This window comes from Xyrauchen texanus, chromosome 29 (assembly GCF_025860055.1).
Source record: "Xyrauchen texanus isolate HMW12.3.18 chromosome 29, RBS_HiC_50CHRs, whole genome shotgun sequence".
In the NCBI taxonomy this organism is placed as follows: Eukaryota; Metazoa; Chordata; class Actinopteri; order Cypriniformes; family Catostomidae; genus Xyrauchen; species Xyrauchen texanus.
In genome coordinates this window covers 27,921,772-27,935,909 of record NC_068304.1, presented here as the reverse complement: position 1 = coordinate 27,935,909, position 14,138 = coordinate 27,921,772, and the positions used below count along the sequence as shown (strand labels likewise).

Here is a 14,138-nt window from a genome sequence, read left to right as displayed (position 1 = left end):
ACTATTCACTTGCATAGAGATATTCTTCAAAAAACGTTTTTCATTTTTCATTTCATTTTGAATAGGAGAAAGAATTTTAACAATCAGAAAATGACACTACAGTTGATATAATGGCATATTTATAATTGTTTATGGTAAAAATATATAGAACAGCACAATCAATCGCATTGCTATCATGAGTTAATTCTGTTGATTTTGAGATCAAATAACCAAAAGGTCTTACTTTACTCCAGCAGAGAAGCTAATAACAGGGAAGAAAAGGCCGTCAAGATTGAAGTTCTCAAACATCCCCTGGACTGGATGACCATTGATACGGAAGGAGATACTGGGCACACTCAGATCTAGACAGCAGCTCACAACATCTTCTGCTGCCAGGATGTGCTGGTTGGGTGAAGCGACCTGACGCGATACATGGCCTGAGAGAACAATAAACATCCTTAAGAACTGTCTAAATTCAAACACGCTGGTGAATATAGAACATATTAAGATCACCACATTTACCTGACCACAAGTGAAGGCCATCAAAACCGTAAGAGTAGAGGTCATCACCCACACCATTGCCACCCCAACCCTCTCCTCCTCCTGGGTAAGGACTGTAGCCTTCATTCATTGCCCAGCCCACACGCAGATGTGTAACCTGTGCCGTCACATATGCCTCCACATAGTCCACCATCACCTCAAAGTACCACTTTTTGTACTGTGTGGAACCTTCACATGTGCCCATGTAGACATTGGGCCTCACACTATAAAGATAATTTTTTTTTATATATTATTTTGAAAGTTATTTGGATTCAGATCACTTTCTGTGGAACTCTTTCAGTGCTTATATCAGTAGTTTTATCAGTCCTTGATGTTAAAAAGCTGTAAATAAGGTGCAATATAGCATTTTGAAACAGGACAAGCTTTATACGTCAAAAATATTACCTTGATACGTAGTTAATGATGTTAGTCTGTAGCAGAAGGTCACGACCCGGAAGCAAATTTTCTGTGATGAGGTTTTGATTGGACCTCACAGCTACACCATTACACACACACAGAGAGCGAAGCACATCTAAAACCTGACCACACATGCACAGAGAGTGAGATCCTATATATGATAAATGATAAATGTCACTGAGTGCTGTTTATTGATCTCAGTCACTTGATTGCTGTCAGACCTTATGGTTGCGACCGTGTTTGTCCAAGAGAGAAATTATAGACTTGATGTGGTTCTCCTGGATGATGTTCAAGACTTCAGGACTTTCAATCAAAACACAGTACAGCACCTCTAGAATGCCTGGAGACAAAGAGAGAAATAGTGACAAAGATGTCTCTTGTAAGGTATAAGGCACAAGAGAAAAAAAAAATTATTGGCTGGTTGTTTTGTGGAGTCTGTTGACATTGTGTTGGGGAAAGGTGTTGCGTATACCTGAAGACGCTTCTAGACGATCCAGTTTACTGACCAACCAGTCCAGATTATCGCAGAACAGAGCACAGTTTGCACGGTTTCCTCTGATCAGAGATGCTATGAAAACAGACAGTCACAGTCATTCATAGATTGTAATCAAACAAAATCCTTACAGAATAACATGATTTGACTATTCATTGGGCCTGGAATTTTAGCAAATGTCCCGATATATATTGTATACTTTGAAGTGCTTCAGAAATCTCAATACCATGGTACATTATTTTCATATGTCATGCAGTGGAATTCCACTGTATATATACAATTATATGATATGTGTGATATACTGTACATTAAAATACAATAACTTAACCATATGGTACCATCACTGTGTCAAGGTAGCACACTTTACTTTACTGTAATTTCAGTATATGACTAATTTCTGAATGAACAGTGCTACCTAACTGAGAAAACAGAACATAAAATGCACACTGAACTGTGATAAGTGCATGAGGTCATTTAGTAAAGAGAAATAGTAAAGGCTGTTATGAGACTGTCTGACCAAGCAGTTCATAGAGCAGGTTGACAATCTCTTTCCAAGACTCTGCTGCTTCCTCCCCGGCAAATTCAGAGAAGTGTGCAGCAGTGTTGTAGACATTCAGACGATCCACACACTCCAGTACGACAGTGATCATCCCCTACAACACAAATGCAAAACATCAGGGCTGTTTTTCTGGATATCTTGTCTCGTGTTATGTCTGGTACTCTGGACCTTACTGCAGTTTATTCTAGCCAAGAACAGCACACTTACACAGGAAGAGACTATATGATCATCATGTACAGTAAAGTGACCAACCACAGTGCGTTTTGTTTCAATTATGTGCCATATAGGGGCAGAGTTATCTGAAATAGATTATACAATGACAGTAGACTGCTGTTGGAAAACAAAATCAAATAATGGCACAGCAGGTCCTATGAACAGTAAAATGAGAAAACACAAAAAATTGCATAAAATGTGTTTAGACTGTCCAAAAGTAATAAATACTCATTATTTCACAGACGTTATTCAGAATACAAAGTGGATGTAGTTATATACTGAAATAAGATATAGTAGATATGTAGTTCTGCTTGTGGAGATTTGCAAACTTTGGCAAATCCAGTAACTAGTTATTCCTCAGCTCACTCATTGTATCGATTTGGTACACTGACATGACTTTGTTTTCAAGTAGACTAATTTAAAAACCTGTGCACCTTTACTCTCGGAAGTTGCATAAATCCAGCCAACCAAACAGGAATTTGCCATTTTAGTCACAACTTGTGATTTTTTGTGCAATTTTCATCAGAGGGTCAGCAAACAGATTATGGGCAACCTGTGGGAGTGCCACCTGAATCTGGGACTACTGGCTCTCAGACAGAAAGGTATAAACCCACACACACACACACACACACACACACCTCTTCTTGGAAGAGGTTCTGCCGGTTACGTAGAGAGCGCAGCTTGGTCTGCTTCTCTTCGTGTTCCAGCTCCTCCTCTGGAGGTTGGAAATAGTGGATCAGATCCTGCAAGGACAGAATTACTGCATCCAGTGGCAGGGACACTGGACTGGGGGATTTGTTCTTCCCACTCAGAGAGTCAAGGCCTCTGACATACAGGAGACAGATTATCGGATAGACACACACATGAGAGAGCGAGACACAGAGAGAGAAAGAGAGAAAGAGAGAGAAAGAAAGAGAGAGAAAGAGAGAGAGAGATGTTTGTTTAATGACATGTTTACTGTCTATTTTAGCATGTTCTTTGATTATTAGCTGATTGGAAACAGATCTGTTGAAGACCCCTGTTTTAGTGTTAAATAGTTCTTTATTTTCTACTATACTGTACATGATAATGTTTTGATGCCTGATTTTAACCCAAAAATTTTTTTTACTAATAATATCAGCCATCATATCTATTCTCAGCAATCGTGTCAGCCAAAATATATATTTGATCATACAATAAATTAATGTTGTTTAAATTTCACCACAATATTTATATTCAGTATAATACAGTGTTAATATTCTGTGGTGCAATATAATACAGTATACAGTAAATTAGTGTTGAATCTTGTAAGTATTATACAGTCGTACTTGATGAACAGTGCAAAAAGGCCAGTGGTGCTGTAGATCATACGAGCAGCCTGAGATTCTTCTGTCTGGGAGCGAGACATAGTCAGTGCGTCATCCATATGGCCCTCTTGATGCAAAATGGCCTGAACAACAGAAAAAGAGACAGAACAAGAAAAAGATAATGTTATGCTGGAAGATCATAAAGACAACATTTTGAAAAACATGTACACTATCAGTCACACTTGACTTATATTTTGATCTCTTGATCTTAAAGACTTAAGCTTAAAGGATTATAGGCGGTGGGCCGAGTCCGTCTATCTCGTTTAGTTTTTGATTTGATAGTTACCCAGCAGCTGTCTGGCTCATTTTTTTTATTTGTCTGTATGAATAATTCACAAAAAGATTACCGATTGTTTCCAACGCCAATTGTTGCACATTAAAGTATAAAAATAGATTTAATTTCGCTAGCTGATCACAAACGTTGGCCGGAGTGAGATCCAATCAACGCTTGTGTTGTTACCTTGTTGAATTGATTTGGCCAATCACGTTATTCGTTGAACCGGCGTCGCGTGACTCGCTTCAGTCTGAAGCCAAATGACTCTACAACCCAACCTGGAGAGACCGTTGTGTCTCGGCAAGACAACGTCAAGGTAAGATTTGTTTTACAATAATTATACACCCCTATATCTTAATGCTTTTCATATAAGTTGTATTTAAGACTGCAAGCTATACTTCGTCGTGAATATATGCGTTGTCGTTGATGAGAACAGTAGCCACGAAAGAATGTTGGTAGTGGAGCAGTAAAGCTAGGTCTAACGGTATGTTGCTTAGGCTAATCCAAATCATTTGGTACATACACAATGAACTAAGCAAAGATTATTCAAATACGGGATAATTACGGGTAAATATTTAAATAATTTGGAAATAATTTGACAGGTATGTCAAGGTTGGATTGGTTTATAGCAAGCTACCTAGGCTACAAGTAAGCTAGACTAATTATCAGCTAAAAAGAGTGCAAAGCAAAACAAAGAAATGATTTCAAATCAACTTTATAGTGGTAGTCATGGAGTTATATAAGCCATTTATGGTTGATTGTCACAGTTTATACAATGACACAATTCTGTGCATGGTAGCTTATGCACATATGGTGGAAAAATATTTTATTTAAAGATGGCTGTTTTTGAGCTATTTAACAAAATAATTTGTGGTCAGAACTGCAGTAGTCTTGTCAAGCTCGTTTAAGATGGTTAGCATCTTAAGACAAATGTCAAGATGAAAAATGTGATTTAAAATTATCTAGTAATGTGTGCTTTCTGTGTTTATTTATCTGAATATAATTCAGTTGTTTATCTAACACACAGACACAGACAGGACAACATCATATCTCTCCACACCCAAATGACTACAGAGGTGATCGTTGACAATCATCACATCAACAGCACCATGAATGGAGCAGGTCAAGATCACGGAGTTGCTTAGTATCCACATCACAGATGACCCATCTTGATCTATCGACACCACCAACAGAACCTGGCCAAGAAAGTCCAAAAACCTCTGCACTTCCTCCCACAGCTGAGGAAGGCTCATCTCCCACAAATCCATCCTCTTAACTTTCTATAGGGGAATCACAGAGAGCCTCTTCCTTCCACCCCCACCCTCCAATAACCTAAGGGCAGCTGATTGACTCTTGCACAAATACACTGGTAGTTTACACTATGATGCTGCTACATTGGTTTAGTTTTTTTATTTTTTAATTTGCTATGAAAATTTGACCCCTCTTACACACATATTGCACTGCCTTTTGCTACTTGTCATGTCATCCACTTGCACTGAAATACTATATTAATTAGGGATGAGTCACGATTTTCGAATATTCGATTAGTTGATTTTATTATAGAATATTGAATAGGATGTGCGGGATGATTGTCTTTAAAAAATCCCCATGTTTTAGTTGTGGTTATAAGTTGCAATCCTAAATTCACATAATATTTTTATACATTTTATAAATATATTCTTAATATTTGTTGTTTTTGTTTCTATGTTTGAGCTTATATATCTCAATATTAATAACAGTCTGGTTAATTTTGAGTCTTAAAATGTAAACTCTCAAGGGTTGGCTTTCTAAATATATGTTGGTTATGTGTATATTTAGAATGACTTCTGAGCAGCAACCTTTTTATTTTGGGGATGTCATGAATGCATCACTTGCCAAAATTGGGGCTGATAGTAAGGGGTTAAACGTATATAAATGAAACGTTTTATATAAAAATTATACATTTGATACAAACCTTCACTGTTGTTAGCTGCATTTTCTATCTTCTTACGTGCTCTTCTTATGTGTTCTTTGTTGGTGAAGAGCATGTAGCATTCTCTGTGAAATCCAACATTTGCCGGCACATCTTGGACGTCTTCGGAATTTAAGTTAAATGCCAATACGGCTTTTTCAGCTACTGTACTCTCTGTGGTTTGCAGGTTCACCCATAAATTTGTACATTGAACAATCTTTGCCCAACTTGTCTGGGAAAGGGGGTTACAGGGCTTTTTACATTTGAGGCTAAATGGATAAAACACCTCATTTTTACCTCAGTATTATTGAACTACAGAACTAAATTTACATTTTTAATGATTTACAGCAAAATTGTAATTTCAAGAACGCAGCTTCCTGGTCATCTGTGTTCATTATTTACATTGGTTGTCAAGGAAACGGGAGGTTTTCTAACGTTATGATTAGTACTCCTGCTTATTTGCCGGTTTAAAAAAGAGTTTGTAAGGACATTTTGCGTCAAATGTGCAAACAACAAAGTTGGAAACAATGTCTGTAGTACTTATACGATTTTATTACATGACCTCAGCAAAAAAAGACTTACACAGCTGTGAGGTAAGTATTAAATTCATAATTTCGAGGTCCGGCCCACCGCCTATTATGGTTAAATGCTTAACAATTTGTAAACAAATATAAATTATGCCTATTTATGAATTTCCTTCCATAACTAACGTAAAAAAAATAAATGGAACGAACACATTGAAAAAAAAGAGCAAACAACAAGTGCCCATCATTTATAGGGACTGTTAAAAAAGCACCCCAGGTGGACATCACATGAAGTTGGTTGAAAAAATTCCAAGAGTGTGCAGATCTGTAATCTGTAAGCAAAATGGTGTCTAACTTAAAGAAGCTAAAATATAAGAGCATTTTGATTTGTTTAACATTTTTAGGTTACAGAACAATTTACATAATTTCATTTGTGTTATTTCATAGTTTTAATGATTGTACTATTATTTTAAGATATAATAGTAATTAAGAACAAGTAGGTGTGTCCACAATTTTGGCTGATAAGCAGATTAGTTTGCATCATGTAGTGTGTATTTCAGTCAGTGTGACTCTTGGCTTCATACCCTTCTCTTCATGGTTCCCAGGCGAGCTGCTTTGGCATCTAGAGCAGCATATGTGAGCCACAGCCCTGTGGAGAGATGCTGCACAAAGCACATGGACTCGCCATACTTGATCTCAGGAACACCCATTCCTTCCACATCTCGCTTCTTTTGAGCCCCCTCCACCTTCTCCTGCTCTCCAGGAATAAATACAACACAGGAACACAATAAATAGACAGAATGAGAGACAGAAAAACTATTAGAATTTCATAACTGGCTAGTTAAACTGGCAAAATACCAATGAGGGTAATATTGAAGTCACAGATTTTATTACATTAGGTGTGGGTGAGAATCAGATCAATATTAAGTCCTTTTTTAACAATAAATCTCCACCTTTGACCAGCCCCAACCAGTGATTTAGGCGGCAATATGCAAGAAGAATGCAAATTGCACAAAAACAAAAGAAGAGGAATGTAGAAGTGAAGGTGGAAATTAATAGTAATACAGGACTTACATATTCAACTGTTTCTCACCCACACCCATCATATCACTTCAGATGACGTGGACTACACTTGAGTCGTATGGATTACTTTTATGCTGCCTTATGTACGTTTTTGAGCATTGAACACCATTCACTTGCATTGTAAAGACCTACATAGCTGAGAAATTTTGTAAAAATCTTTATTTTTGTTCAGAGAGAAAGACATACACATCTAGGATTTCTTAAGGGTAAGTAAATTATGAGAGAATACAAATTTGAGAATAAAACTATTCCTTCAAGAGCAAATTGCATTTTGATGAAGGTAACACCTGTTTGTTTACTATAATGCGCCCCTGAGCCTTAGCTGGAACAACCTAAATAAAACATTTTTTAGTGTGATTTGAGGTAAAGAAGAAAATGTTTTCCATTGAAGTAGATAGGAGCTGATAGGAACTTGAACAAGCCTATTTCCTACACAGAAAATTGCCTTCTGAGTGGTATTTGCCTCTGAGTGAAAAATAATAAAACACGACTTAAATACAGTAGATATTTACTTTAAGGGAAGGGTGATGTTTTGGTTTTGTATTTATAGAAGCTCAAACAGACCTTTGATGCACGGAAACAGAAAGCAGACAGCTTGGTGTTGGCTTTCTCTGGATCAAGAACCATCAGTCCCTTTTCCTCATCCAGACACAGGTATCTACCCGTTGTGATGTGACGTACGCGGAAGGCCTGGCCCCACTTCATGTGGCTACCGCTCCAACTACACAGAAATAACACACACATACAGTATGTTACAAATTCATATGCAAAAAAGACAACAATGTCACAGTTAATGAAGGTGAGTTGAGAGATCGTCTTACCCAATTCTCAGAGGCTCAAGTCTCCACAATGAACGGGCCTGATTACATACAGCGCCTCCTTCATACTGTGCAATCCTAGAGAGGGATTGACATAGCAACATGAGCTCATTAACATATGTCAACCCACGTTAATACAGTGTGGCCCATTCATATAAGTCATTGTAACAAGGTTTAAAATGGACAACGAGGAGGCGGGAACCGGACGAAGCATCAAAGTAATATATTAGTGAAAATATTCACAAAACACACACATGATAGCTGCACGTGGCTCTCTCTCTCCCGAACTGCCACATCCGGCTCGGCTTTATCCCTCTCCTTGGCAAGTTAGCCCAATTGGGGGCCGGCCATGCACACTCACTGCCCGGCCCTGTCCTCCTCACAGTCATATAAGAAGAAGAAAGATTAACAGTTTTTGTCTTACTTGCGCTGTTCCTCTCCCTGATCAGGTGTTGAGATAGCCAGACATTCGTCCATGTGACCATGGAACAGTCTTAAGACTTGACCTCCGGTTACGTACCCTAAAATGTAAAGACCAGAAAACAATCATAGATAGTTTAAAGTTTCTGGAGTTGCAGTCACAAACTTCAGAATCTTTAAAGACCCCACGTATTAAAAATTAGAGTTGTGGAGAGGTCATGTGACACCATGCGAGGAGCAGACGTGTGTGCGACGAGCTCTGCGCACTTTTTTTGTATTCTGGGGATGTGTAAAGATCCAAGAATTTTGGTTGGGGGTTCAGAAATTTATGTGTGAGGTGTTGAACACTGATCATTCATTTAGCCCCAGGCTCTGTATCCTGGGCGATGGGTCAACACTTACCATAGAGGACAAATATTTTAAAAGATGGGTCATTGTCGGAGTTATGATTGGTCAGAAAATAATCCTCAGGGGATGGAAGTCGGGTGGGGCACCCTCATTAAGGAAATGGTGCGGAGAGATGGGGGAAGTGACGGCGTGGAAATGGGATTTGTTCGTCTGAAAGTGGGGGTGGGGGGGGGGGTTTATTTGGCTTTTTTGGAAGGTTCTCGGGGAGTTGTAGTTTAGTTGGGTATCTGTTTTATTGATTTTGTTTGAATGTATATCTTGGGAGGGGGCGGGAGATAATGTGAATGATTTTTTATGTTGTGTTTTTATGTTTTATCTTTGGAATCAATAAAATTGTTACAAAAATAAACATGAATAACATGAATGAAACTTGAGATGTGAGGCTTTTAATCCATGTGTTTACTTGAACATATATCTGCTAGTGTTCTTCTTAACAATTACAAAATTCCCTTTTAGAAGTTATACTTATTAAAATTTACGGCATTCTCTTCCAGGAAAAATTACTAAAATATTGATTACTCATGCTGCAGGCAGATTTTTGTCCAATCAAATGTTCTCTAAAATAAGTATGTTCCTCCCCCTGCAACTGACCAGCAAGTAGCAAATAATGGTTCATGGCTGTGACAGACCTAAAGCTATTTTTTTTTTTTAAAGGGGAACTTCAATGGGTCCCACCCCAAACCACTTCCTGTTTCAACAAGAAATATGTCAACACAGGACAGAAAACTGTCAAGCCATTTCATGTGGTCTTAAACATTTTGATGTCAGATTTGATTGATTGGGAATTCTTACCCTCTGCCAGCTCACAGCCTGAGCAGACCGGATTCATGTTCCATAAAGTCTGCATGAAGGATGCATCTACCATCAGATCCCCACTAGCATAGGATAGATGCTAAAAAAATATCACACAGATATCAGCTGAAAAAATAATTACAAAGAGAATGTATATGTCATAGAAAGAGCATGTTCGATGTTAGGTCATCACTAAGGATCTCGAAGTATTACCAGGTATCTCTCTGATGACACGCTAACAAGGATCAGGTCATCTCCTACTCTGACCTTCTCACCCTCTGACCTCTGCTTGGATGCAGGATGGATGGTCCACCAGCATGCTTCCCCTGAGCATACAGAGAAACATATTAAATGATTGCAACATAAACCCTAATAGGGTGATGAAGAGGACCCAATGTAAAATGGAACATTATTCCACTAACATACTACAGCTGAGAAACTAACACAGCTATTTAGGAATAAGTTGTTTGGGGCAATTATCAATTATAGAGGTATGCACCTATTAGGCAAAAATATTTCCCTACAGAATGCCACAATTGATCAAAATCAAGTATTCCAGAAATTCATGTAATAATGTATAATATTATACAAGCAAATTAAGCACTATTTATTAATTTAGTTTAAATTACAGTGGGCATCCATTCAGAATAGGATTTCTACCACCGCAATCACTGTGTGAATGAGTCATTACCAACTTATTAGCAGCTCTAAACTGCTAAGGGGGCGCCATGACCATAGAATTTCAACAGGCCAGAGCTGAAAGCCTCAGAGCTCTTTCTCCCGACATAACAACCATTAAGTTGGAGACAGTAAGGGCAAGTTTTGGTGGTTTTGCCAACCGCCATAAAAAGAAAAAAAAAAATAACGAAGAAAGAAGAATGACAAGCTTAAAAATACCTCAAGATCACCTTTACATGATACGAGCATGAAGCAGACTGCGTAGTATATAGGGAGCGCCGGTACTATATTGTAGGCCTAATATTGTAGTAACCATGATTTTTGGTGGCAAACATAGATTTGATGATATTAACAATGGTGTTACTACAGTAATATGGTGTTAATATAGTAACCATGTTTAATTTTGTGGTAACAATTATTTTACTACAAAATACCATGGTGACACTATGGTTATTTTATCTGTAGAGGACATCAGGACAGATCCATGTTCCAATCAGTTTAGTGCATTATTTAGGACACTTTTTATCGAGATGTTTTTCAAGGAACTTTTTTTTAACAGACATACGTACACCCAGCGCTTCAGTGATTCACATCTTAACTCGACGGGGGGAGGAGGTGTTTCAATCTTTTGTTTGAGCTGAAAAAGTTGCAGTGGGGACTCACTTGTTGCCAGGCAAGAACATGATCTATTACATTAGCAACATATATTGAAAAATATATTTACACTAATAACAAATAGGGCTTTGTTAATTCTGGCAGTTTGTTATTCATGAAATTACTGATTGAATTTATGATGATGTCGCATAATATTTGGGAGCAGCGTTTCGATGAGAAAAAGGCAATTGATTGGATTTCACACAATGTCATAATCTGACAAGACCATTAAGCTGTGAATGTGAAGCACAAATTTACATGGTGTTAATATTGCTTGATAATGTGGAACATTAAGATGCTCATTGCTATCGTCACCGCCTATTAGCTCAAACTGATAATGCTGTGTTAAGTTGCGCTGATCATTTTGTTTTTGAACCAGATCGAATCTCCTGCCTAAAATATATACAGTATAATATGAACAAATGATCAACAATGATTTTACAGGACACAGTGTCAGTTATAGCCACAGCGCAAAATGGCTTTTTGTGAATCTGCTGAATCCACGTATCAATCATTTATTTCATATTCAATTAGAAATTCAAAATTGGAAAAACAAAAATCAACTTATTTCATTATTAGTTTACAAAACCAATATTTTAAAAAAAATTAAAATAATGACTTATCTTTCCGGCCCCTGCAATCTTTTTTTTTAATTATTATTATTATTACATGTATCAATGGGACACATACACAGGTACTACAAAATCATACAATGTTATTAAAAATAAGAATTATATGTAATAGACAAACTCCCAGTCAGTATGTGGCCAAATAATGTTTAGGCATCATGAACATGGGTTGGAATGGACATAAGTCCGTCGTGACGTGGGACAAGGCATGTAAACTCAGGACTGTCCCTGTTATTGGGATTTCTAGTCACCCTATCGCCATAAGTGCAGTGTTAATTTCTGCAAGCCGTAGATTGCTGATAGAGTGTGTTGCTGACATAATTGCCTAAACCTGGATGAACATTTAGTAAATATATTATTACATTTCCAAAATAAACTTGTGTTAGCTCATATTAACTCGTGGGGCTTTTATACAAAGTGACGCAACTTTTTTTATTACATTGTACATTGTACACATGGTATAAATATGAGGTAACACACAAGCCAAATTCCCTTAGTCATCAATTACAATGGGTAAGACCCAAGAATATAGCTATGATGTGCAGCAAAATGTTGCTTAGCTTTTCAAAATGGGAAGTGGCTATAAGAAAATAGCTAATGCATTGAAGATATCCATTTCCACCATCAGGGCAATAATTAAGAAGTTTCAATCAACTGGAGAAGTTATGAATGAGGCCTGGAAGAGGACGTGTGTCTATATTGTCTCCACGAACGGTGAGGAGGATGTTCTAGTGGCCAAAAATGGTCCAAAGATCAAAACTGGAGAATTGCAGAAATTAGTTGGGTCAGAAAGTCTCCAAAACTCAGACATCACCTAAATCACCACAAGTTGTTTGGGAGAGTTTCAAGAAAAAAGCCTCTGCTCTCATCCAACAACAAACTCAAGAGTCTTCAGTTTTCCAGACACTTCTGGAACTTCAAATGGGACGTGGTCCTATGGTCAAATGAAACAAAAATAGAGCTTTTTGGCAGCAAACACCAGAGATGGGTCTGGCACACACAGAGAGGTGGCCATATGGAAACGTACCCCATGCACATGGTTAAATATTGTGGTGGTGGTGGTGGTGGTGGTTAAACTTATGGGGCTGTTATTATGTCAGAGGTCCTGGTCATCTTGTTCAGATACATGGCATCATGTACTCAAATCCAACAGATAAATTAATTAAAACCTTACTGCCTCAGCCAGAAAGCTGTGTGGCCATGGTTGGATATTCTAGCAGGACAATTATCCAAAACAAACATCAAAATCAACACAAAAATGTTTCCTTGACCACAAAATCAAGGTTCTGCCATGGCCATCCCAGTCCCCTGACCTGAACCTGATAGAAAACCTGTGGGGTGAACTGAAAAGGAGAGTCCACCAGCGTCGACCTCAGAATTAGAAGGATCTGGAGAGATTCTGTATGGAGGAATGGTCTCAGTTACCTTGCCATGTGTTCTCCAACCTCATTAGGCATTATAGGAAAAGACTCCTATAATGACTATATTATACTGATATTTCCTTTGATACTACTGTTATGATGACAAAGCTAATTTTAAAAGTATTTTAATGAAAGAAACTACTAGCATCAATACATTTTAAAAAAATAACCATGATACATTTGTAATTCCAGAAATGTCTAGAATTGTATATTCTTAAAAAAAAAGCAAGGGTGCTAATATTTTTGGCCACAACTGTATATCTATAGTTAATATGATTACTCCTGAGACATCCTATTAGTTTCAGAAATAAATCGCATGGATACTGGGTCGCAGACAATTTATACATAAAGCAACAGTAAAACCACAATATGTTATTGCTCCCTAACCTTAGGGCAAGGAAACGCAATCAGAAGAAAATGTATCTGTATTAAAAAGGTGGCTCTGAACTAGATATTTATAATTCAGGAACTATCACCAAGTTTGTACCTGTTGAATCCTCCTGCAGGCCCACATCAAAAGCCAGTTTGTCTGTAAGTGACCGGGATGATGTCAAGCAGCTCAGATACTAGAAATCCAGGATAACACACACATTTACCAAATGATTCCTCCAAAGTGCATGTCTGGGTATTTGACCCTTCACTATGCCCCACCGTAAAAGCTCATCTGACCAATCCTGTCTTAGCAACTTTTGCCCTACCGCCATTACTCAGGCACGTGTTTGCTATTTTCTACTGACACTAATGTTATTAGATGTGTAATCGCTATTGAACAAAATGTTCCTCTTTTCAAGTGACTGTAATAATCGTTTGCCTTGATTCTGATTCACAGTCTCCACAGATTTTGATCAAATTAATTAACAATTTATTTGACAAAAAACAAAGATAAATATGCATTACATTCATGGCAGTCTCCCATTCATTCCAATGGGGAGTTCTGCA

The 14,138-nt window shown here is 37.7% G+C and overlaps 1 protein-coding gene across 2 annotated transcripts in view; it reads right to left on the bottom strand.

Annotated features, from left to right (window-relative positions):
• The window catches only part of LOC127622932 (ryanodine receptor 1-like), a 144,363-nt gene that overhangs the window by 87,169 nt on the left and 43,056 nt on the right, over positions 1-14,138 (bottom strand). For both annotated transcript variants that reach the window (XM_052097115.1, XM_052097116.1), the window contains 15 exons: positions 13,687-13,765; positions 10,031-10,143; positions 9,818-9,917; positions 8,622-8,718; positions 8,201-8,275; positions 7,944-8,100; positions 6,881-7,048; positions 3,509-3,630; positions 2,840-3,026; positions 1,947-2,082; positions 1,409-1,504; positions 1,158-1,276; positions 925-1,058; positions 502-743; positions 224-416 (listed from right to left, as the gene is read on the bottom strand). In XM_052097115.1, coding sequence (XP_051953075.1) covers positions 224-416; positions 502-743; positions 925-1,058; positions 1,158-1,276; positions 1,409-1,504; positions 1,947-2,082; positions 2,840-3,026; positions 3,509-3,630; positions 6,881-7,048; positions 7,944-8,100; positions 8,201-8,275; positions 8,622-8,718; positions 9,818-9,917; positions 10,031-10,143; positions 13,687-13,765 — 2,018 coding nt within the window. The remainder of the gene's footprint in view (positions 1-223; positions 417-501; positions 744-924; positions 1,059-1,157; positions 1,277-1,408; positions 1,505-1,946; positions 2,083-2,839; positions 3,027-3,508; positions 3,631-6,880; positions 7,049-7,943; positions 8,101-8,200; positions 8,276-8,621; positions 8,719-9,817; positions 9,918-10,030; positions 10,144-13,686; positions 13,766-14,138) is intronic.